The sequence below is a fragment of the Nanorana parkeri genome, unplaced genomic scaffold (genome assembly GCF_000935625.1).
Source record: "Nanorana parkeri isolate BGI_ZX_2015 unplaced genomic scaffold, ASM93562v1 scaffold239, whole genome shotgun sequence".
Taxonomy (NCBI): Eukaryota; Metazoa; Chordata; class Amphibia; order Anura; family Dicroglossidae; genus Nanorana; species Nanorana parkeri.
Window position 1 is genome coordinate 24,650 of NW_017306507.1, and position 25,155 is coordinate 49,804.

The 25,155-nt window shown below is 41.9% G+C and overlaps 1 protein-coding gene across 2 annotated transcripts in view; it reads left to right on the forward strand.

Moving 5' to 3' along the window:
- The window catches only part of TTC39B (tetratricopeptide repeat domain 39B), a 76,205-nt gene that overhangs the window by 18,538 nt on the left and 32,512 nt on the right, over window positions 1-25,155 (forward strand). For both annotated transcript variants that reach the window (XM_018556483.1, XM_018556484.1), the window contains exons 2-4: window positions 10,027-10,061; window positions 23,308-23,412; window positions 24,765-24,896. In XM_018556483.1, coding sequence (XP_018411985.1) covers window positions 10,027-10,061; window positions 23,308-23,412; window positions 24,765-24,896 — 272 coding nt within the window. The remainder of the gene's footprint in view (window positions 1-10,026; window positions 10,062-23,307; window positions 23,413-24,764; window positions 24,897-25,155) is intronic.

Sequence of the window (25,155 nt, forward strand, 5' to 3'; positions counted from 1 at the left end):
GGATGTGATGAAATCGTCATCACTTCGGAGTTCATTCCGCAGGGAGAAGATCAGCAAATGTTTCATGTTACACCCATATTCAGAATGTAACATGAAACATGGTGACATTGTTAATAAAGTATCTGTGAATGGAAAAGCTACAAGTCTCAACTGCTGCCTTGGCAGAGGGACTTGTAATTCTTAATGGAATACAAGTCGGTGACATCATTGCACTTGTAGTCCACTGATACTGCCTCCCTTTCCTGTTACTAAATGTCTGTACCTCAGTACGTACCGGGATGGGAGGAAGAGTCTGCAGGAGCCAGAATATTGCACCCATGATCCACTGGATTGTAGTTGCGATGTTTTACTGGCTTCAATGCACTTCTTTTTTTTTTTCCTTTTATAAAGATCTGTGCATTTTATTATTACTATTTTTTTTTTTAAAGGTAGACTTTTACCTTTTTAAATATGATTGCAATTTTAATACGATTATAATTGTTTTAGGTGAAAATCTCCATTTGCATGAAATAGATGTCTCAAATGCTGTGGTTCTAGAGGTGGAAAAAGTGAATGGACTCCAAATAAGGTGTCACCAGAGAAGTAATGCACCGGATATGCTCCTGAGCTATTTTTGCACACAAACAAACCTATAACCTAAAGTGATATAAAGGTCATACCACTGCGAGTCAAATCAGTCCACTTGCTAAAAAAAGATACTACAGCCTCCTATTATTGGGAGTAAATATTTATACACACTAGAAAAGCATACATGTGCTGGCCAAGAATTCTGTTTAGATTCTAGTTGCAAATTTCAGATGTAGAATTGCTTTTGTTTTATTGCAATTTGTTATTTGGTGTGTGTAAACCCTAAATGTATGTTTTGTATCATGACTTGCTGTATACTGTATTCTTGAAGAACCTGGGCATAAATATTCTTAACCCTTGCAGTGGGGCTACCTCCGCACTGCAAGGGTTAAGTGCTCATTTTTGTCTAGGGATGAAAATAAAATTGATACTCACCTGATCTTCAGAGACAGCTGGCTGTTAGACAGGTCCCTGCTGCCTCGCTCCCCCTCCGCTCCAGCAGTCTAAGGTCCTGTGAGTCATCATGTCCTAAAGGACAAAATCATCTTACATTCATTAGTTAAGCAAACCTATTTTAATTTTTCTTACAATTTCTTTTTTTCTACTTCCTGGTCCAGTTCTGGCACAAATTATGTAATTGTGCCCAAGCATTGCATCCTGGGAAGGTTACATCAGCATAGCATTGCTGGGAAATGTCATCTGTAATCTCAGGGAAAGGCATTTTCCTCCCCTGAGATGATGTGCATGCTCACATGTCCTACTCACATGTGCCCGAGTTCCAGGAAGTAAAGGGAGATATATTAATCTGCCTTTAGTCAAAATGGCCACTGTCAGAAGACTGGTTAAGAAAAGAAAAATTGGGTATGCAAAAAAATAAAAAGCCTGCAATTATCTAGAAGTATGTGTCATTTCTAAACTTTTCTAAAGGTGTGTTTGTTGTTATTTTGAAGATATGGGTAAAGTTAGGTCTGGTTCACACCTGGGCGTTTTACAGCGTGTTCCTACGCGCTGTAAAACGCTCAGCATGTGAAAACCAAAAATTGCCTATGGGCATGGTTCCCACCTGGGCGTTTTACAGTGCATAGGAAAGCGCTGAAAAATGCCCTACGCCCAAAGAAGTACAGGAGCTTCTTTGGGGCGTATTTGCCGCACGGCATTCCGTACGCCCAGGTGTGAACCCAGGCTTACTGTTTAATAACCTAGAACTGACATTACATTGACATTACATAAACTCCCGGAGAATTAAAAATAAAATACCAGAACTTTAACCTGTGGCCAATCACTTTGTTAGTCAAGTTTTAAAGCTATGAGGTGGGGGGCATGATTACTGATTTTAAAAAAATCCAAGGGGGCAACGGGGACCTTGACGCTGACAGATTTTCTAACACTTCTTTTTTCTGTCAAAGGTAAAGGAAAATAGTTTTGGTTGGCATTGGACTTCAACAAACCTGTTTAATCCCCTTTTGGGGCTTTACCTGTGCCAGGAACATTCTGCTCTGCAGGGCTCGTATACAGCTCAGTACGTTCCTGCTATAGTAAACTACAGGATATTGTCAAAGTAAATGCAAAACTGGCCATAAACACTACAGGCCATGATCTCTCAGTCCTTTGCCTGTGCACACCTGTGTTTACCTAAACCTAAGGGGTTGGATCACGTGATTGTTTTGATTTTCTGAGCATATGGAGCGGGGCAGATGTACTGTAGACATCCTTCAGTTTTTCTGGCGGTCACAGAATGCTTCATTTGGGAATAGAAACAAAGTGTTTTTGTCAGAACTACTTTACACTTTCACTGCCGCCAACATATTACATCGGCGGTAGCTCCAAACAGATTCCTGGCTGCCCAGGATGGATAGTGACAGGAGATCAGCAACCATAATGCTAATGCAGCCCGTGATCAAATTGAGTTTGACAGCAAAAAGTTTTCCTGGCACACTCACAAGCTAGCATGTAAAAAAAAAATTGTCTCACACTAAGGTTAAAAACAGAGGTTTGGACACACGTCTTCTGCAGAAAATGTGAAAGCCGCGCCAAGGCACCTCTTATAGTGCGGTCCCAACTCTAACTATAAGAGGTGCCTTGGTGCAGCTGTGCGGCTTTCACATTTTCTGCACAAGACGTGTATCCAAACCTCTGTTAACCTTGCTGTGAGACAAGTTTTTTTTTTACATGCTAGCTTGTGAGTGTGCCAGGAAAACATTTTGCGGCTTGACTGTTTAAAGCCCATTCCGTGTGCACCTAGCTCTAAAGCTGGTGACTTGATGAGTGTGTTTGTCATGTGTTTTGCTTGACAAATTGAGTTTGACACCCCTGGTTTAAGACCTGAGTAATCGCAATTGACTTGCTGGCCAGGCTACTTTGTGTTAATGGCTTTTCCTGGGAGGTATCACCCCAGTATTGTGAAGTCCTCCAATATTCAATAATTAGGAATTGATGTAAACCCAACAAAAAAAGCACATCAAATCCTTCAATTACATTTTGGAAACGGTGTGCCTCTTTGTTTCTGTTAAGTTGCTTGCATTTTGATAAGTTGATGACAGAACGAGGACAAGATTATTAGAGGCTGAGATTTGATCTCTTAAATAATGAACTTCACGTGTGCATTCCTTTACTTGATCAACAGGTTTTGTGGAAGTAAAGGTTAACACTAGCTTAGATTTATTGCATTCTCAACTTCACGCTGTCTGTGTTTTAGTTAAGAAGAATTACCCTGTTTGTCCTGGTGACTATTGTCACGGAGAAAGTGATGGGGATTCTGAATTTGAGTCATTACCAGAACAAGAGGCAAAGGTAGACATTCCAATGAGGACACCAGTTCAATTGATGGCTCCCCTCACTTTGTAAAGATTTCCTGTTATGTCTCTGGGACTGAAAGTAAAGGGTAATCTCCCCAACTGAATACAGACAGCAAAAAATAAACTGACAAGCGTTACAACCCTTCCCTACTCTTAAGTACTCTTTGCTCAGTAGCTGGTTTTGCCACTTGCCCCTCCCTAGCAATGACTTGGCTGTATGCAAGACTTCTCATTTCTAATGTAAACCCAGAGCATGTGTGCAGAAGGAGGGGAGAGCAGAGTGCTGAGACCTGACTTGAACAACTTCACTGCTTCTTTTGTGAACTTTGAGGATGAGTTAATCCACAATGCCTGCAGCTTACAGCTAAGGCCTAATTCACACCTAGGTGGCATCGTTTTCTTGCGTGTTTGTACGCGCTTGCTCAGCGTTCGATGTTTTGCACATTTTTACATGCGTTTGTACGTACATACATGAAGACGCGCATTTGGACTGGCAGTTTAAGAAACATTGCGGGCAATGGACGTATACGCGTACAAACGCGCAAAAACATGCACAAAAATGTGCAACATGCTTCTGCCGCACATTTTTGGGTATTTCCATTGAAGTTTATGGGGCAAAAATGTGCAGTTAACCGCCCGAAGAAGCTCATGTACCTTTTCGGGGGTTTGGCGTTTTTCCTGCTGGCGTTTTTGCTACTCGGTTGTGAACACGGACCATTGAAAATCATGGGATTTCTTGTGTTGGGCTTTTAAAGGTGCTTTTCTAACTGCTCAAAAATGCCTAGGTGTGAACCAGGCCTCAATTTACAGCTTATTTACAGCTTATTACGCCTAAGTAAATCTTCACATGACCATAGCCTGGCCGCAGTTACTTTTAAAGTGAGAAGGTGAATGAGTTGATGGCTTTTAATGCAAAAAAGTACTAGGTATTCCTTTTTTTTTTTTTGCTGCCAGCAACCAGGGTAGTGGTTAAGCAAAGGGGATGGGGAGTTTGTACAGCTACAATGGACTGCAGTTAAAGAACAACTACGGGCAAAATTGTTATGAACCCTGCAGTGAGTTAAACTCACCTGAACCTCTAATCTGGCTGGCTGTCATAGCGCCTCCACCGCTGTAGTGATGGTATGTCCCTCAGCATCCTCACGTCCTCAACACTATTTTGGATGCGATGACTCAAAGACTGCTGGAACCAAAGGGGGAAAAAGACTGGAAGTACCGGTCTAAGAGCAAGCCGGCTCTGTGGATCAGCCAAATATATTTTTTATTTTAGTCCCTAGAGGAAAACTAGCAGTTAACCCTTGCAATGCAGGGGTAGCCCAACTGCAAGGGTTAATCATATTTTTGCCCAGAGTTCTGTTTTAAAGGGGAATGTTACTCACCAATTTCGCTGTCTCCTAAAACAGTTATTTTCAAGTCATGCCAACTGTGAAGGTTGCCTTTTTCACCTCTGAACCAAAATTTGAAGCCCTCAAATGTCCTAGCGGATCACATGTGCAGTAGGGCTGCAGCTAACTATTATTTTCATAATCGATTAGTTAGCCGATTTACTATGTTCGATTAATCGGATAAAAAAAAAAAGGCTCCAGTGATGGACTACTAGTTTGTATTGAGATTGTAGTCCATCACAGGAGCAAGCTTGGAGCGGTGGAAGTAAAAGAAAAAGTGTGGTGTGCAATATAGTACATTATACAGCGCCGCAGTGCAGAATACCAGCAGCTATAGAGGAATGTAGCAGTAGTACATTATACTATAGCAGTAGTACATTATACTATAATGTACTATTGCTGGGATTTGTAGTCCTCTGTAGCTGGCGTTATTCTGCATTGCGCTGTATATAATGTATTATTGCTGCGATTTGTAGTCCTCTATAGCTGGTGGTATTCTGCAGTGCGTTGTAGAATGATTATACGGCACAATGCAGAATACCAGCAGCTATAGAGGAATACAACAAATGCCAGCAATAGTACAACATTATACTATTTACTATTGCTGGGATTTGTAGTCCCCTGTAGCTGCTGGTATTCTGCATTGTGTTGTATATAATGTATTATTGCTGGGATTTGTAGTCCTCTATAGCTGGTGGTATTCTCCATTGCGCTGTATAATGTTTATACTGCGCAATGCAGATTACCACTGACCAGTTATAGAGGAACTACAAATCCCAGCAATAATGCATTATACAGCGCAATGGAGAATACCACCAGCTATAGAGGAACAAAAAATCCCAGCAATAATACATTATACAGGCTGTTTAATGTATTATTGCTGGGATTTGGTGTTCCTCTATAGCTGCTAATGTTCTGCAGTGTGCCGCTTAAAAAAACCCAAACACAACAGGAAACATTAAAAAGCTCCCGGCCGATCTCGACTTACTTTGAATGACGGTGTTGTCGGCGGGCAGCGGCTAGTCAGGAAGCTCACCGGGAGGAGAGGGCCAGATGCATGTCCTCAGCGTGCGGTGGACGTGGCTTATGCGGCGGCTGAGGGAGCTCACGACGAGGAGGAGACCAGCGGCGTGCGTGGCTTCAGCCTGTGCGGTGAGCGTGGCTTATACGGCGGCGCGGGCACATCGGGAGCAGCGTGTGACTCAGGCCGCATGTCGAGCCCCGAACAGGCTAATCAATCGATAGCCGATGAATCGACGATCGAAAACGTTGCCAACGTTTTCAATCGTGGATTTTAATCAATTAACTGTTGCAGCTCTAATGTGCAGCACCATCCAAATAGGGGCTAAGGTGGCATCTTCTTTGGTTGTAAGGGATAGGAGGGTGTAGTTCGGCTTTAAGTGAATGTACTGCATTTGGAAAGCAGAATGGGGGCAGCACTCGGTGCATAATTGCCCGACGCCCGGGACATGCAGTTCCAGGCCCTGGGCAGGTGTTTTCTTTCTACATTTAGACCTGCTGCGGGCAAGCACGGCTAAATGTAGAGCGGGGCAGCCACTGCTCATGTTATACTAGTGATCTGGGCGGCTGTACAGAAGATCGAGCACAATGCTGTGCTCGATCTTCTTCTGTTTTGAAGTCTAATAGGGGGACTAGTCTAATTATGGAGACATCTGAGGTCTAATAGAAACCAGATGTCTCCATAAAGAGAACCGGTCACCTCCAAATGATGTTACATAGGGACTTGTTATCCCCTGTGTGATAGCAATAAAGGTAAGTGAAAAAAATAAGTGATAGAAAAAATTTAAACGACACTCGTTTTGTAAAAGTGTACAGTCACCCAGATCACTTGTAGCAGCCTGCTTGTCCATAACCTCCGCTGACCCGTCCCCCCCCAGGTCCGCCTGCCACTTTACACTTGTACAAAACAAGCACTGTTCCCCTGCTCTACATTTTAGCCCTGCTCGCCTGCATCTAGTCTAAATGTAGAAAGAAAACACGTGCCCAGAACTGCATGCCCCTGGGTGTCGGGCGATTGGAGTCCCACACCCCTGATATGACATGTCTAATTTTATGGCGTTATTTGTTGACACGTACACGTTTTGCATGTATTAATCTTCATGCATTAACTTTCATTTCAATGTAACACGTCTGGATCAAAACACACTTCAAAAACCGTTATACAAACTTCACTGAAATGTGATAATTCAAAATGGTACATAAACATTATGGGTTTTCCAAATGTACATGAAATCACATGGGTTTAAATGCAGCCTGGTACTAATTAAACATTGTTGGGTGAAGTTAATATATAAACCAGTTATTTTGATATTTCAATACTGTTGAACTCTGCACCCCATAAAACTTTGTGTTCCTATAATTAAGGATGTGGCTGCAGTTATGCTTTAAACAAAAACCATCATATAGTCTATTTTTAGCTGCTTCTGCACAGGCGGCGTGTGTGCTTATGGATCTAATGTGCGCTAACAGTGTGCTGTGTGTAGTAAAAGCCCTTCTGCAGTATGTGTACAGTACTAATACCTATGATGGCTCTGCTGTCATTTCTTGTAATTGGTCAGACAGACTGGTTTGACGCAACAGGATGTTGAGTCGGCGCTCTAGTTTAGAATAACATTCTTTTGACTGTTTCGTTTAAAATGCTGGGCTTGTTCTGAAAAAGTAAAGGGAAGCAATCTCTAAATATGCCAGTTATGCCTTTAACACATGACACCCCAGTATTTTAGAGTGAGTAAGCTTGAAATGGAGCCATTAGCTTATTAAAGGAGTTGTAAAGTCCCAGTATATCCTATCCTGTTATAACATCAGCATTGTAATAGTAATACATACTAGAGCTGTTTATGATGCAATTAATATTGATATTAATACAATAATATTACAACAATGATATTGTTGTAATTAATAAAGCTTACTTGACATGGATGTGGATTGTTTTTTAAACTACTTGTCCAAGGACTAAAGCAGGAGGCCCAATCTAAACCATATTTAACCACTTGCTGTCCTGAGCAATTTCTTACTACTTGCGCACACACAGAGGCCCTGTAGAATAAAACAATTCTAGTTGCAATTTTTTATGTTGCATGGTATTTGCACACGTTTTCATTTTTAAAATTGTATTATTCAGACCCCTAATGTCACCTAGAGACCCCAAAGAGATCTGCTTCCCCAGCTTCTTCTCCTGGCTCTAAGAGCTGGAGAATGTAAACAGTGGCACCGGAAGTGATATCATATGCATCACTTACAGGTCCGGTGATCAGTGGAGAGATCAGCGGCTGGATCTCTTGTCGATCGTTGTGGGGAGAGCCCTGTGCCGGGCTTGGGCCCCACACGGGGGGCAGCGGAGCTTGGTGATGGTGGCAGCGGAGGGGGTGGGGGCAGCACATGCCCACGGCTGTATAGATTCTAGATCACTATCTGAACAGAACAGCCATCGCCGGCTGTTTAAAATGACACCAAGAACACGGCTGCAGCAGATTTGAGCGGGTAATTCCATTTTGCCAAATTACTTGGGAGAGTGAACTTGCCCTTTAATGCACATTGTGCACATTAGAGAATGCTGCTACCACAATATGGCACACAGTGGAATGGGGGCAGCACTTGGCACACACACAATGCCATGTGGAGTGGCATCACAAGTGGGGTGGGGACAGTTATTTTGGTGTCACCCCCCTATGAAAAGTTGGGCACTAGATATTCTGTGTAACCCTTTGGTAATGTCAGGGGCCGTACTTGAAAACCCCTATATACAGGTGAAACTCGAATAATTAGAATATGGTGCAAAAGTTCATTTATTTTCACTAATGCAACTTAGCCGTCTACCAGGAGATTTTGAAGCACTTCATGCTTCCTTCCGCAGATGAGCTCTATGGGATGTTGACTTCATTTTCCAGCAGGAATTGGCACCTGCCCACACTGCCAAAAATTTTCTGAAATTGTGGATCTGGGTTTTCATGAGCTGTAAGCCATAATCATCACAATTATGACAAATCACGGCTTGAACTATCTTGCTTTGCATGTAATGAGTCTCTCTCATATATTAGTTTCTAAATGAACTTTTGCACGATATTCTAATTATTCGAGTTTCACCTGTATAAGTAAGTTGACCACCACTTGCCTAGATATTTACAATATGCAGATGAGCTATTTGCTTGTGTTCGCCACACTGTAGCTGCATTTGCGTTGATGAAGAACAAAATGTGATAACTTCTTTCTTGCGTAAATGGACTATGACACTTGCCTCATTCTTTTCTTTATGAATGAGAGCTTGCTTATGGTGAAATCTGATTCCTTGGAATTTAACACGTATATTAACTAGGCATGGAAACTAACCGCAGCAGCATACTTTTTTTTTTTAAAGTTACACTTCATAGTTTGATTCTTTTCCCAGACGTCTGAACTTTTTTTTTAGTCATAATTGGCCTAGCTGAAAAATCTCTGTTGGCATCATTGTGTCTGCAAAAATTGAAGCACTTATTGGGTTTTGCCATGGTAAATCTAAAACTAATAACGAGTCTGGTGTCTTTTGTAAGGTCAATTAAAGGAGAACTATGGGGTCAGTGTTTTTCCCCATAGTTCTCCTTTAATGGGTATAGTATCACCTTGCAAATTGTTATAAATTTATAGTATAGTCTGAATGATTACTGGGACAGAAGAGACTGCAGCAAGACATAATCATTGTCCTAGATTGACTAAGCTTAGGCACAGTCATTTGTGCTCGGTGGGGGAGAGACCCCTGGCGGCGGAGGCGGCAGTCAGTGGGGGAGAGACCCCTGTTGACTGGTTTAGATCATTTCCAGTAAATACTGTCTTAGTCCATTCAGTAAACTGCAATGGACTTGTGACTTCAAAATCAACACTGTTTTAATGTAGCTGATCCCATTCTGACCGGTAATTTTGAATATGGGGGAGTAGTGTAGACAGCTATGGTTTTCAGTCAGTCTTCTTCAGAAAGGGGTTTGCTTTTGACTTTGCTGGCTCTGTTTTCTCCTACACCTTTAGTTTCACAAGGTACAGTTAAACAAAATCCAAAACTACTGTAGTTTTCCTTTTAGGATTGCCCATATATAACCTAAGATACAGTCCCCCCCTCCCCCCCATGTAATGGTTTTAAAAAGGAGTGCGTACCACAATGACAAATGCATATAAGCCATATTAAAATCATGTTTAAAAAATAAATGACTATAATCCATAAACTTTGCATCCAAGTGAATGTTAAAGTATCGTTGATAATTAACTGCCTTTTTCTATTTAATTTCTTGCAGGAAAACTTTGAAGATGCCTATGAAAATATCCCAGTGTAAGTAATACCAAACCATTTTTAGTTGTATTATGCTCAACTTGACTGTAAAAGCACTTTTCCTTACCTGTTATATAGCACTTGGTTCCATTCAAATCTGTACTGTTGTTTAAAGCAGCATGGTTGGACAGTTTAAGCACCTCTGTCCAACTACGTTGCTAGGAAAGGATGCAGAGTTTTGAGTGACAGCACTGATCTCTGGCAGCAGGGCTGCTCTGCAGACCAGTGCTGCCATTCATAAGATTACTCTGCGTTGCAGGCTATGATCTATCTAACAAGGCTGTGTACTTGCAAGCAGCCCCTGCAAATACCTTGCATAGCCCTGCTGTGCTGAGTGCTCTTTTATGAAGGAACACTCAGTGATGTCAGACAGTATAGTGTATGGCACCTCCCCAAGAGTGTTGAGCATTCCTTCATAAGAGATCACTCAGCGCGGCAGGGCTATATGAGCTATCTTCTGTGGCTGTGTGATTGCAGCCCTTAGCGCTTGGTGAATGAATGCTCCGTGCTATGGGGCTGTGTCATACTGTACTGGCCCCAACAGTGTTGAGCATTCATTCATAAAAGATCACTTAGCACTGCTTTTTGAGAGCTTCTGGGGTATTTTACGAATGAACAATCAGTGCTGCCTGGGCTGTGTGATAGAGCTGCCCTGAATGCTTACTAGCAGCCAGCAGCTCTATTACATAGTCCTGTAGAACTGATTGTTTATTAATTATAGTAAACAGGCAGGCTTAGTGCTGGCTGTACTTTCCCCCACTGGAATACCCATATGTTAGGATTCAGACTGGGTTGAACCTACAGGCAGCATTAACCTTAAGAGGTGGGGTTTTTTTTCCCCTCAATGGGGCCACTTATCTGAATGGGACAGAGGGCTACATGCACTTGGTCCCCTGGTGGATAACATTAACTTTTTTGAGAGACTTTTTTTAGGTAGAGATAAACCAACTTTCACTTGTTGCAGTTACTCAACTACAGGTCTTGCGTTTATTATCTTTTACCCTAAAATATGCAATACGTATGGTAAAGTGCTAATGAAAAGGAGGCTCATTGTTTGTAGAGAAGTTTGAAAAATGTAAAGAATTCCTTCTACTGTTGAAAACTATACTGCGATTACCAAATCATGGAGTGGCTGGGGCCACCACAGGCCTTCTAGACAACTGTTGCAAGGTCTGTAGCCTACAGCACTCTTGGTCAGCCTGCTAGCAGAATACCTTCCTCCCTGGAGTGTGGTTTGCAGTTGTGACAAATATTTGAAGTGCACCTGCTGGCTCCACAGAGGGCATGAAAATCTGAGAGGCCCTAAAATTATGAGCCCTAGCACTTACAAACCAGCTGCTGTGTAATAATAAAAAAAGCGGTAATTGCATCATCCCAAGAGAACGATGCTGTCACCAGTTGCAAGACTGAACTGGCCAACAACAAGGTGTGGCGGATCGGTTTTGGACTAGTACAAGTAAAGGTGTGTTCAGCATTTAACCAAAACAAAATATTTTTATTTTTATTTTTTAATAATAAGATTTTATTTCAATTTCGCAATAGACAAAGTACAAAAATACAAAAATACAAGAACACTGAAACATAATACAGACACGTCCGGTCATCCACCTAGTTCCACTGTATGTATTCACATTCCATTGCTTTAGAACATGCGCAGCGGGCAGATATGCATGTGCTCTCTCAACTCATACTCTGTAGTCGCAGGTAACGTAGTGTGGCTGTCGCATAGATCAAAAGGCATGCGCCTTATTTCGTGTACTGCACACCTCTCATGGAGTGCGTGCGTGCAGAGGATACGGCCGTGTTGCATCCCAACGAACCAGACAACATATGACAACATACAGTAACAAACGGGGGTTAGGCACACATAGGACTCACAACTGGGGAGAAAGGGACATCCAGGGTTGGACATCACAGGAAAAACACAGGGGAGAGGGGAAGCTCCATCGGATCTAGCATTTCGGTTAGGACCGCAGGGGCATTAGGCAGGTGCAGTAGAGACAGTATCTCAGTGCTCGTCCAACAGGAGAAACCTGGGCCCTTTATAAGGCCAGGAAATCCGCCGTACCCATGTAGAGAATATTTTTCTTTTTGACTTTGCGGAAATTGAAGATACAGTAAGGAAACCCAGTAAACTAGTCACTGACAGAGTGGATCTTTCACATGTTAAATACATTGTGGACAATATACTGGAAAATAAGTTTGTTGTGCAATTAGCACAATGGACGAATCAATGTCATTCATTGTGAAGTACCATTTGTATATCAGATTAAGTGTAGGGCTCTCTCCTGTCAGAGCCATGCAGAGGTAGTGAAGTCAAGCCTCTAGGCTAATAACTATAAGCTTGGGCTGGGACTGTGATGGGTATACATTTACAATGATTTTGGAGATGGCTGTGAGGAAACTGTACTAGTTTTTTAGTAATTGGTTTAGTGTTAAATTTGTAGTGACCAAGTATTAAAATCCCCTTCTATAAACTTGTGTCTAGCAGTGTCGCTACTCAACGTTTTTAGGTTTTAAAAGCTTTTACGTAACTTGGGGACTACTTGCTTCATTGCACTGCAGTATTCGCTGCACACAGCGCTGGGATTGTGCAATCCAGCAGATGGGCTGCTGTCTATCACATAGGTGGGCAGTGCAGGAGAGTGGAGGCTGTCACGTTGAATGTTGACTTTTAGGAATTTAGTTCCAGATGGGTGCACGTGTGAAATGAGGCTTGTCCCTGGCACTATAGGAAGTCCATACACTACTAGGGGCCTGTGCACACCTAGAGGACACATCACCGCACGGCGATCGTGCACGATTCCGCGCGTCAGGTGTCGCCTAGGTGTGCACTGATCGCGCTCTGGGTGCCATTATTTTCTAAAGGCACCCCAGTCGCGCCGGGCGGATTGCAAGGTTTCCCGCTATTCCGTCCGTGCTTCCAAACATGATCCCGGCTAAAACAGCCGCGCGTCGTGTACCTTTTTTCTGCGCTTGCCGCGCGGATGTCACCCCATTGAAATGAATGGGGCCTCACAGCAATCGCGGCCTGCATTGTGCAGGACCGCACGATCCCGGGATGCGCATTCCCGGATCGCATAGGCCTGCACCGGGCCTCAGTCCCGAGTCAATTGCGTTCCTATTTCAAGTGCCAGTTGCGTTCCTAAGTCCAGTGTCCAAAGTCTCTACTGGAGGGCAGGCTCATAAAGAGAACCTGTCACCTCCGAATGCTATCACACAGGAACTTGTTAACCTGTGTGATAGCAATAAAGTTAAAGTGACATTAAAGTTAAAAATTTTTTTCCCTCCCCCCCAATGTTAATGTCAGCACTTAACTTCAATGATGTCTCTTAATCTGATCTTCTTTCCTGATGTTTTCATCTGTCCCTCCAGCGCTGCGGCGGCTCTCCGATCCAGCAGCCGGATATATGGGCATGGGTTTTTTTCTTGAATAAGTGCTACTTACACTGAACCATCAATGTTGAGGAGTATACTGTAACTCCTATTTTTATTGCAATAGGGTTTATATATCATTTAAGTTGACCCTTCTATTGTAATTTGATTGTAGAGTCTCTAGATCTTTATACAACACTATCACTGGTAAATCTAATGTTTTAAGTAGACGCTTGTGCTACACAGTTTTTGGAAAATCAAAAGGAGGGCATACAACATGCTTTAGTTATAGAGAGATGCAAGTTGTAAGCGTTTAGGAAATGCTTTTAGTAATGTCTGTGTCCTTTAGGTATTTACAAGTCCTCCCTGCATGTGACTTTAAGAGAATGTATAGTCTCTTTTTTTTACATGTAAAAGAGAGGTTGGTGTAAATTCATGAATATGTATTATGATTTTGAATACTGTGGAACTGATTTTATGAAGAAGCGGTATGGCTTTGATATAAAAAACAAACAAACCACACATTTATAAAACAGACCAGTGTGCTTTATAAGGGCCGGTGCACATCTAGACAAACTGTGACCTTTGCCGCGCGGTCAGTGAGTCGGCCATCACAGATGATCACACTGTAGGGTGCTATTATTTTCTAATGGCACCCCAGTAATGCCGGGCGGATCGTGCGATTTCCCGTCGCGTTTCCGCTCGCGCATCCGAACACGATGCCGCGCATCATCTATCGCAAAAAAAAAAGGTACATGTACTTTTTCTGCGATTTCCGCATGGATGTGACCCCATTGAAATCAATGGGGCAGCACAGCAATCGCTGTCTGCAATTGTGCAGGACCGCACAATCCCGGATCGCTCAGGTCTGCACTGGGCTCTATTGTGCTTGGTGCTTCACTGGCTCCTAACATGAATAGTATGTAGGACGGAAAAATACAATCTGGCAGGAGAGCATGTTAATGTGACCTTTCGAAGTCATGTGACCATCTCCATAAATTATGGATTTCTCTAATTAAACAGAGAGAACTCGGTAGGATACCATGGCCTGCATTTCATGAATGGTCTGCAAAATGCAGGCTATGGAATGGAATAAACCCGCATAGTATAGTAGGAGAGTAGGCAAGGGGCAATGTTCTATTTATTCAATTTTATTATTAGTTCTGTGTGTGTGTGTAATATGTGTGTTTTTAGTAAGTGCGTGATGTGTGCGTTTCATTACGTGTGTGTGTTTTATTGAGTGTATAAATGTTTGATTATGCATGTTTCCCTGTCGCCAGTCGCTGTAGCAGGACCCTTTTTCCCGTGGATGTCGCGTGATTTTTCTATTTTTGAATGCAGCCCGCCGCTGGAATGTTGCCCCCAAACAGTCGCGCGGATCCGCTTGTAAGGTATGTCGCTTGGTGTGAATGGGGCCTAAGGCAGTGATGTTGAACGTTTCTTAAACCCGAGCGCCCAAACTGCAATACAGTACTAAACTTATTTTCAGAGCTGGCACTTTGAGGTAAATAAATTGATTTTGCGTCACAATTTGGGCACTCGGGTTCAACATGGTTCGCCATCACTACCCTAGGAGGACTATGTGAGAAGTAGACCTTGCCTGACCTTGCAAGGTCTGCTTTATGTATAAAACTCTCAGTGCTGAAGAATATGGAAGAGATAGAAATGGGTAAGTGTACTAGAAGAACAAAATGGTATGTATTGCAGCGTTATGCTTGGAGAACACTTCTGTCCTAGGGTGACTATGTATTTTCATTGTACTGTATCTAGAGGAGTGCTACTGTCACCCTAGGACAGGAGTACAGGACTCCTCCCCCTCTCTTCTGCTCTATACCACAGGTGTTAAATGTTGTGTAGTCCAGTGAGAGAACCGGGAACGTGCATATATTTTGTTCCCCCTGTTCTGCCCACCCATACACACTAAACAGCATTGATGGTTGAATCTCTCACTGCAGCTATTGTATTCTGAAAGCTGGTGTCCACTGCTGTCAGAATACTCAAATGGTGACTGCAGCTGATTGGTCGACTGAAGATTTTTGGCTTGACATTTTCGATAAGTTGTTTGGGTAATCGGCTTTTGTCAAGCTGGCAGGGGTTCACACTATACGAATGTGGGCCGAGACCTATAAATCGGGTTAAATTCTAACAGCGTATAGCTAGCCTTAATTTGCTGTCGAGAAGGAAAATCCATCATATATCACAAATTAACTCTTTTTACTTTAATCTATAGCAAGCTAACTGTTGGCGTTCTATAGAGAAGGAAACCCCCTAATATAACACGCTTAACTGTAGAGAACAGAAAGCCTTCACATAGCTTTTTATAGAGAACAGAAAGCCTTCACATAGCTTTTTATAGAGAAGAGAAAGCCTTTGCTTTCTATACAGAAGGAAACCTCCGTCTATCTTTATCCACAGTCTACTAAACATAAACTGAAATCCGTTTTCTCCTAACCATCTTCTATTTTGTGATTGGTATTTGAGAGCTATGATCTTTTCCAGGTCATTACCAGGTAGCTTCATAACATATGGATGTTTTAGAATTTTCATCCCAGCCCTGTGGAGGACATGACTGGATTAACCTACATTATTGGTTTTTAGTCTGTGTGCAGATACTGCAGATATTTAGGCAGCAGCACATTGTGTGTGCGTATATTACATTTGCACTCTAGCTGGGGAGTGATGGATTAGAGCTAGGCTGCATCGTCGCAGATTGGTAAAATCTCCCAGCATCCCCCCTGAGCAGATATGAGAAAGCATCCATCCGGTGTACCAGCATCGACCTGCTGCTGATCTAGTTGACAATTCTTTCAAATGCTGTGATGGGAAGCCCCTGGCAGGCCAGCTGCTACCTTTTTGAAGTTCGCTCCATCTTCGTTTTTCTTCATGACTAATTTATAACTGCTTTTATGGGGACCTCGGCATAGAAACGCATCAAGCATAATACATGTATATTTCCAAAATATGCATGCACTGGCAGTGTTTCCTGACCCGTTGGTGAAGGGGGAGATCTGAGCAAGGAAGATTGAGCTGCTTTGAGGATTTTTTTTCCCACAGATCTGCTGACTTCCACCCTGTAAGTACTGCTTCTGACTTTACATATTTGTCTACGTTGCAGATGTCACCTGCTGCCGATGACGCATTTGTCATCTTTACCTTTTGTATTGCAAATGACATTGTGACAAGACAGTGTATTTTGCCATGATGATTTTTAATGCAACTTTATTTACCTCCTGCTTCATCAGTGCTTTTTGACTGCTGTCATACCTCTAATAGTTATTTCTCATGTTGTGTCTTCTATTCTATTACTAATCTGCTATAAAAGGCCCCTTTTGCCTGTAACATGTTGTACATTGTAATTATTTTGGCAGGCTGAGTATTGTGTTGATAAGTAAACATCATACTTTGCACTGCTGTACAGATATATTTTTATGCTACCGTGACCGTCAGGTCATTCAGAGCATCTGCATTTCCTCCACTCCCCCTCCTGTGCAAGCAGATTTTCATCAGGGACCTTTTATTACTGTGCGTCTATCAACCTGTGTAGACTTGCTTGCTGTGGGAGGGATGGAAAATGTGTTTTCTATTGTGTATGAGAAAACAGCTTGTCTTTATAGTGGCGGCTACAGGAAAATGGAGCATTAGCTTGTTTTCTGGGACAGGTACTATTGAAATGAGCAGTGAAGTTGAAAAGCAATGGGACTGTATTATGGCACTTTAATCTGGAGCCTGGCCAGCATTTATATGACGCAGTGTTGGTTACAGGGACATCAGTGCCTGAGTCAGCAGATGCACCCTGTCACCTTCAGTTGTCCCTTGGTGCATCCTGTTTTTCCCTACCTAATCAGTAAAAAAAAAAATAAACACCATTTGTTCTATTGCATTAGATGCTTGGCATACACTGAGAAATCCTTTTTATCACTATAGAATAGGCATGTGATTTAAGAAATGATTTGCAGATACATGCAGCCTGAGCTATACAGGACAAAGCCTACTGCTCTAGTTGTCCTGCATCAAACGGAATTCTCTCGAGTGTATATACTTACTGCTGCTTGTGCTGCTCTTTCTATTGCATTAGATGATTAGCACGCACTCTTTTTATCACAATAGAATAGAAATGTGATGTAAGAAATTATTTTTAGATGCAGGAAGCCTGAGCTATACAGGAAGAAGTGTGGTGCTCTAGTTGCCCTGCATCAAGCAGAATTCTCTCATTGGGTGCATTATCTTCTGACTGCTCATGCTGTTAACATGTACCTGTTTGCTGGGGAACTTAGTGAAGCTAAACTCAGGAGTTAAATCTTAAAAATACATTCAAGTACCCCAACAATTAACAAAAATGTATCTTATTTGTGTATCACTCAGCTGTAGATCCTGAAATCATCTCTGAATTGATGCTGACACTGTCCTTCCTTCTGGAGGGTGGCTACTTTTGTTCCCAGTGGTCCCTTGGTGTGGTGTAAAGTAGCCACCTCTCCAAGCTCACTCCTGTGATGAACTACAATCTTAGTACAAATTAGTAAACTAAACATGAGAATGTACTCCATCACGGGAGCAAGCTTGGTGCGTTGGCTACTTTACAACACACATAGGGACCATGGACACAAAAGTATCCACCCTCCAGAAGGAAGGACAGTGTCGGCACCAATTCAGAGATGATTTTAGGATCTACAGCTGAGTGATACACAAGGTATTTTTGTTAAAAATTAAGGTACTTGAATGCATTTTTCTTAAAGATTTTACTCCTGAGTTTAGTGTCCTTTTTAAGTTACTAGACGTGCAACCTCGGCTCTCCAGCTGTGCTGAAACTACAAATCCCATAAGGCATTGCAAGTCACAGGCATGACTCCCAGAGGCAGAAAAATTCTGGGATTTGTAGTTTCAGCACAACTGGAGAGCCAAGGTTGCTTACCCCTGGTCTAGCTCTAAGGATCATCTTGGGTCTCTTAATGAGGACTGCTCATTTTTAAAGAGATGCAGCCTAATCAAATCTGGGGATATTATTGTAAAATAAAGAGCTGCTGAATTCACTAAATGAGAAACTAAAGCCCACCTTCTGCAAAAAAAATAAAAAATGATTTTAAGGCTTCAAGCACTAGAACCCAGCTGAAGAGCTTTCACCTAAAACAGAGTGGAGAAGGGTAAGACCTCTGTCAGGTTTGTGATATTTGTGTCTGTATGTGGGAGCTCATAAAGCCAAGAAATCCTGTGCACTCCATACAGCATTCAGACCAAAGCATAAAAGTGGACAACATTAAGTCCCAATTCAAGATATCACCAGCACACCATGTTCAGATGAGAAGACAGGACACTTTGCTGCCTCCAGGGATCTCCTCGGACAGATGATGCTAATGCTTTTATCTTTAATTGCCTGCAAACATCATCGCCTCCATTTGACCTCCATTACTAAGCAGCTGATCAAGTCAATCAGAACCAAGAAATTATTTGATAAATGGTCTTTGAGAAGTCACATGAAATCTGAAACAAGTTGTGTTTTTGCTTTCTTGCACATATTTATTGCCTCATAAAGCATTGCGAAGATTTCTAGATTTCTATTATCTAAAATGAAAACACTCAAGCCTGAATACGCCTGCACCAAACAATGCTTATGTTCCGGTGTAGATGCAGCCCAAGGCATTTTAAAAGCAACTAGTATAAGGACCTTGTGACTTACTACAAAGTTATAATGTTGCCATCTAATCATTCGGTAGAAGAAATGCTTCTATCTATCTCAGACTGATGACAATTTAATTCCTAGCAGGAATTGGAAAGACTTTACATTTTAAACAAATGTGCTGGGATAAATGATTTGAATAAGCATTATTAAAGCATTTTTTTAAAGCATTTTTATTAGATTAAAACTTAAGGCAACTTTCTACAGTGCAGCGTTGCACAGTAGTACGAAATCTAATTTTAGCAACAAAGATTCACTGTGGTTGAGGTGACCTTTTAAAGTCTTGTGGTAATACTTCCTGAAAATAATGTAATTATTTCCTCCTTTTGTATGATGGACTTGGTATGAACAAAACTGACAAATAGTTGTATTCAGCACTCTGAAAAAAGGCCTTCTAAGTATGTTCTTTGTTTCTCTTTGTGACATGGATTGTGGAAAATGATAGCACAAAGATAAAGCTCATTGGTATGTTTCCATCCCCTGATGGTCCTGTAACACATTCACTTGGGATCCCCACAGGGATGAATGGTATGCATCATACAGTATTAAAAATGCAGCAAACCAATTCAGATTTGTGCAATGATAGCTGATGGCTCCTGCTGGTAACCAGTGTGTGATGGGCAGGGACAGAGTATCCATGAGCTAAAAATGAAAATATGTTGAGGGAACATTGGCATGTTAATGCCTGCTGAATTATAGACTCGTCTTGCTATCTAAAAGAAACCGATATTTTGCTCTGGCGACAGATGGCTTGTTCTTTCATCTTTGGCCATAAGCGTACGTAGTCAGATCCAGAGAGCCAACATTGTGGACTGGTTTATTGGCATATGAAAAGCTCAAATAACAAAAGCATAACCTATATATTATTTCATTCCTGTGTGGTGTTTGACTATAGTGAAAAATGTATTTTTCAATTCGCTGTTAACATTATTCATGTATCAGTTGGATTTACTGCACACATTTTTATTTATTTTTATTGAATGTTGTATATTTATTTACTCACATTTACAGTTTAAATAAATTTAAAAAATAAAATACATCTGTCACTTCTTAAAAGGGCCCTGTCATGAATATAAAAATCCTTAGAAATGAGTACCCTGTAAAAGAGTGTAAAAAAAAAAAAGACAGGCTGAGGGCTTTCCTTATTACTGACTTACCATGCTTTGTTCTGCACTGTCTCTGTATAGGCAGCCAGTTATTAGAAGCAGATCTTTGCTTCCTCGTGTCAGAGTCTCCAGCAATGCAAATAGTGAGCAGAACAATATTGACATCACCAAATCTCACTCCAAATCTCCTGAGAGTAGCAATCAGAGGAAACAGTCATAGATTCAAACTGCTGATATACAGCTATGAGACTGTGAGCACAGGAGTGTCTAGGCATAGAAAGGGCACTGCTGTTTTTCAAGAGCAATTCAAGACCATGTACATTTTGCAGGCTACTGCTTAGGAACAGTAAGGGTCCATTCACACCATTTGTGTTAAGCTGTGTTGTCCATTGTTTTCACCGCAGCCCCAACGCAAGGCAGGGCAATTTGCTTTGTCACGGATGGCGCCCATTGACACCACTACAACGTGGTGGTGTGCGCTGAAAAAAAGTAGGTCGTGCAGTACAACTGCCTCCCACCCCGCTGTGCCCATAGAACTTAATGAAATACCACTTGTGACATTTCAATAATGTTCTAACAAAAAAAGAACACTGCACGGTGCGCTGTGATCAGTACTTTGGCACAACCAAATATAATAATATTGTATTTATAATAAAGGCATAAAATGCACTCGGCAATTTTGGGTATAGATGGCCTTAAAGGTTAAAGGTGATTGTCCTTAATCCAGCCCTGACCAGCAGGTGGAAGGGTAACTATAAACCCAGCACTTCTACGTCAGTAGCATGGCTTCCCCATGGCTGTGAAGAATTCCAGGTGTTCATTTCCGGATTCTGGTAATCTTGACAATGCGTTTCAAGGCTGTCTGCCTCTTTCTCAAGCCTCAAGATATTTTACTGAATGGGTTTCCATGTACATTAATGCTGTCACTTAAAGGAAGTTGCTTGCGAGCTTCAGAAGAGACTGGAGACTGCAGGCATCAAAGCTTTGTGTACCCATGGCCTGCAGACTAGCAGCTCAAAGCTGAAGCATATGTGAATAAGGCCCGTAAACTGTTAGCCCTCAATAGTTCCCTTACAGTGCTGGAAATTCGTGTTGAGTGATTTGATATACATACATTATTTTCTTTATATCTATATATAGATTATATATATATATATATATACACACACACACACACACTTTGCCACACACACTTTGCCATCTTCCTATTCATGTTAGCCAAAGGATGCAGCTCAAGTGTATAGTATCCGCAAAGCATCAAGCGAATAAGGGATTGTAATAACTTTTGTACATGTTATGTCTACTAGCCTCCTCTGGACAATTATGGTAAAATTCAAAAAGAGAATTGTAGCGGAAGAGCGTGCAGGAGAGGCTGAATGGTGCCAAAAACTACTTCAGGCCCCATGCACATGGGTGTCTGAGGATTCCTGCCACAAAAACCTGTGGATTGTTGTGGCAGTAATCCCATGTGCACATGTTCAAGTTAATGACAGAGTGACAGTCATCACAACTGTCCATGACTACTGTCTGCATGTAAACATACATGGTACAATTGCCTGCAGAACAGGAAAGATGTTTGTACTATGATGGAGAGCTTGCATCCCAAGAAAAGCATCTCCCCCCAATCCGAAGGTAATCGCACCATGTACGGTTTACATATGGACAGATGCGGCAGCTGTCACCCTGTCATTAACATGAATGGGCACAGTGGCTGCATCTGAATGGGCACCCCTGGGATTCCTCGGGTTCTTGCAGCAGGAATCCTTAGACATCCATGTGCATGAGGCCTTACTGCCCAGGAAATATGAACCACTTTTTCTTTCTAGTGTTGGTATGCATTCGAGCAATATTTTCTGCCCAAAAATTTACATGACACTGGAAGTTGTACCAAATGGCATTATGATTTAGGTGCGCCTAGGGCAGATTGCTGTCTAAAGCTAGCCATACAAGGCTCAAATTGTGGCCCACTGAATCAGTTGAATTGTGAGCCATGGGTAACCCTCTCAACACTACACAACACTACACTGAGCTGGGTGGAACATTATCGGCCAAATGGTGACTGCATCCTGTCAGATGGTGGCACTGTTTGGGTATTGAGGCAACCACAGGTCCCACGGCTGTCTTGAATAAAATAGCTGGGAGTGGAGATTCCTCTGTCAATGCTGATTAGTCATTTTCTCTCATTCAGCCTGCCGGCTTTACATGTATGGATATCTTAATATATTGATTTTTGACAACCCATGGCATGCAGGTTTGCACTAATGTGCCGTACACGTAAATAATGTGTTGTGCATTATCCAATGCTTTGTTAGGAACCTGGTACATTGGCAGTTTTTGTACTGATGCTTCATTGCGAACATTTAGGTACACCTTAACTAGTTAATCCTTTCTGTATCAGCTTGGTTTTGTAGGCTATATTAAAGTTGTGCAAAGTTATCCTTCTCTGTCACATTCTGCACATCACAAGTCCTAAAAATATTTGGAACTGTACTTACTTTAACAGCGCATACCCTAACCAGCAGCTGCATGACACCTCTAATTCTTTAGCTATTATATACCAGATGCATATTTTACTTGCCTTAGTGACCTAGTCAACAGTTTCTGTATTTTATTTGAGTCTTTATGGTCTTAAAGTAGAACAGAAATCCACATTCTTTTAATTTGTGTTGGATAAAGTAGGGGAGGGTTATAACCCACGTCAGCTTTTTTTTTGTCATCTTTGTCTTATTGGGGAAATTTCCTGCACTTCCTGTCCGATAGCCACAGCAAGAAGTGTGTGAAATCCCTGGGGGTCAGTGGATTCACTGTCAACAGGACAAAGACAGTGATTTTCCCCAATGCAGACAGTAATAAAAACCTGACAGGTGTTCTAATCCCTCTCCATTCTATCCAAAGCTAGAAACACATTTTTGGCTACAGTTGCATGTTTCTGGGTTTTTTTTTTTTTTTTATGTTGCCTCTTGTGTACAAATTCTAGCACCAGAAGGGTGGCAATTTATATCAGTTCCTCACTCATGCTGTGGCTCGGTTATTGTTGCTTGATTTGTTAAACTACACTTCACTAAATTAAATTTGTTTTTTTCATTCTTTTTAGGGCTTCCAAGATGGACCTTCGATGTGCACTAGAAGAGTGCACTTTAGCTCTGAATTTATTTTTAAACAACAAATTTTCAGAAGCTCTGGAATTATTACGTCCTTGGTATGATAATTCTTTTATTTCCCATGAGGGTGGCTACATTCATTGTGACGTTGGTGGTCCTGCGTTTTGTGGTTATAAAGACATGCCATAAAGGAAAATGCCAGTGTGAGAATGCAGAGATGGAAGTATACTGGTTCCAGGGCAGTAACATTGAACATATTTAGCTTTTCTGTAAGTTGCATCACTGCTCAGGAACTCATTTGCAGCTCAATAGTATGAGAATAGCAGCATCTGCATAAAGCTTTTCACAATTGCGTTTGATAGATTCGCTTTAAAGGGACACAGTCACCACCTGTGCCTTTTAAACTTGCTAGAAAATGTGACTACTTCAGGAAGAGTTAATTCCCTCTCAGTTCCTCCTTCCTTGCACCTCAAAGCCTTCTCTTCTGGGATTGTGTAATTTATTCTCTATGCTGGCAAAACTCCTCTTTCCTTCACCTTTATCTCCCTATATAGCCTTTTTTGTAGCTGCAGAGGTAGGAGTAAGTGTGAATGTTAAGAGCGGGGGAAGGCAAACCCTGGTTAGATGAGAGCTACCCGAACAACATGGAAGAGATCAAAGATCATCAGGGTGCAGCATTCTTCTTATTTTTTCCCCAGAGAAAATCTTGTAAGGCTTTATTGAAAAGTAAGGAAATTGTGAAGACTTTAGGATTCAGTAGTAAATTACGCAGAGTGCAGGGGTCGGTAGTAGGTGCAGCAGAGTGCAGGGGTCGGTAGTAGGTGCAGCAGAGTGCAGGGGTCGGTAGTAGGTGCCGCAGGGGTCGGTAGTAGGTGACGCAAAGTTGAGACTCCAGTAAAAACATCTACCCCCGCCAGCTAAATTTGTCCACAGAATTAATTCCCCTATCCATTTTGTAAAATTCACTTGCCATACCTCAGATGCAGGTCTCCCCTCAACTGTGTCATATGTCATGTTGGAGCTGAGGAGGAGCCTAGGATTCCTCTTGACTCCGCAATGCCTATTGCAGGAGTAAGGCAGAGTGCAGAGGCCAGGTGTATATAATGCACAGTGCAAGGATCTGGAAAATGTAACAAGAGTTCAGAGGTAAGGAGTATATACCGCAGAATGTAGAGGTCAAGAGTAAGTAACGCAGAGGTTACGAATGCTAGTATATAATGCACAGTGAAGGGATCAGGCATAAGTAACGCATAGTGCAGTGGTCAGGAGTAAATAACACAGGGTTCATTAGTATAATGAATAGTGCAAGTATCTGGGTAAGTCAGTTGTGTTACACTTTGAGTTGTCTGTATTGCTTAAAGGGTGCCCGTCAAACATCTAATGCTCCTAAAATATAATGCAATATATGTTATGCTTATAGTTTTAATCTCCGCAATCTTTCCCACCACAGGGCAAAAGACAGCATGTACCATACTCTTGGATACAGCACTATCTTGGTTATGCAGGCAGCAATGACATTTGAGCCACAGGATATTCAAATGGGAATTGGTACAATGAAGGAGGCTTTACAAACATGTCAGAGGTATACTTTTTTTTACTTTTACATGATGTGTGAGTGGTATAGACGTAAGAGGAGCTTAATGCTTAGAACTTAGAGGGTTTCTCCATTTTATTCCAATCCCAAGCAGTTTCTTACCACAAGGATGTTACCCTCTTTCCAATGAGAATGCAGAGATGGAAGTATACTGGTTCCAGGGCAGTAACATTGAACATATTTAGCTTTTCTGTAAGTTGCATCACTGCTCAGGAACTCATTTGCAGCACAATACCATGCGAATCGC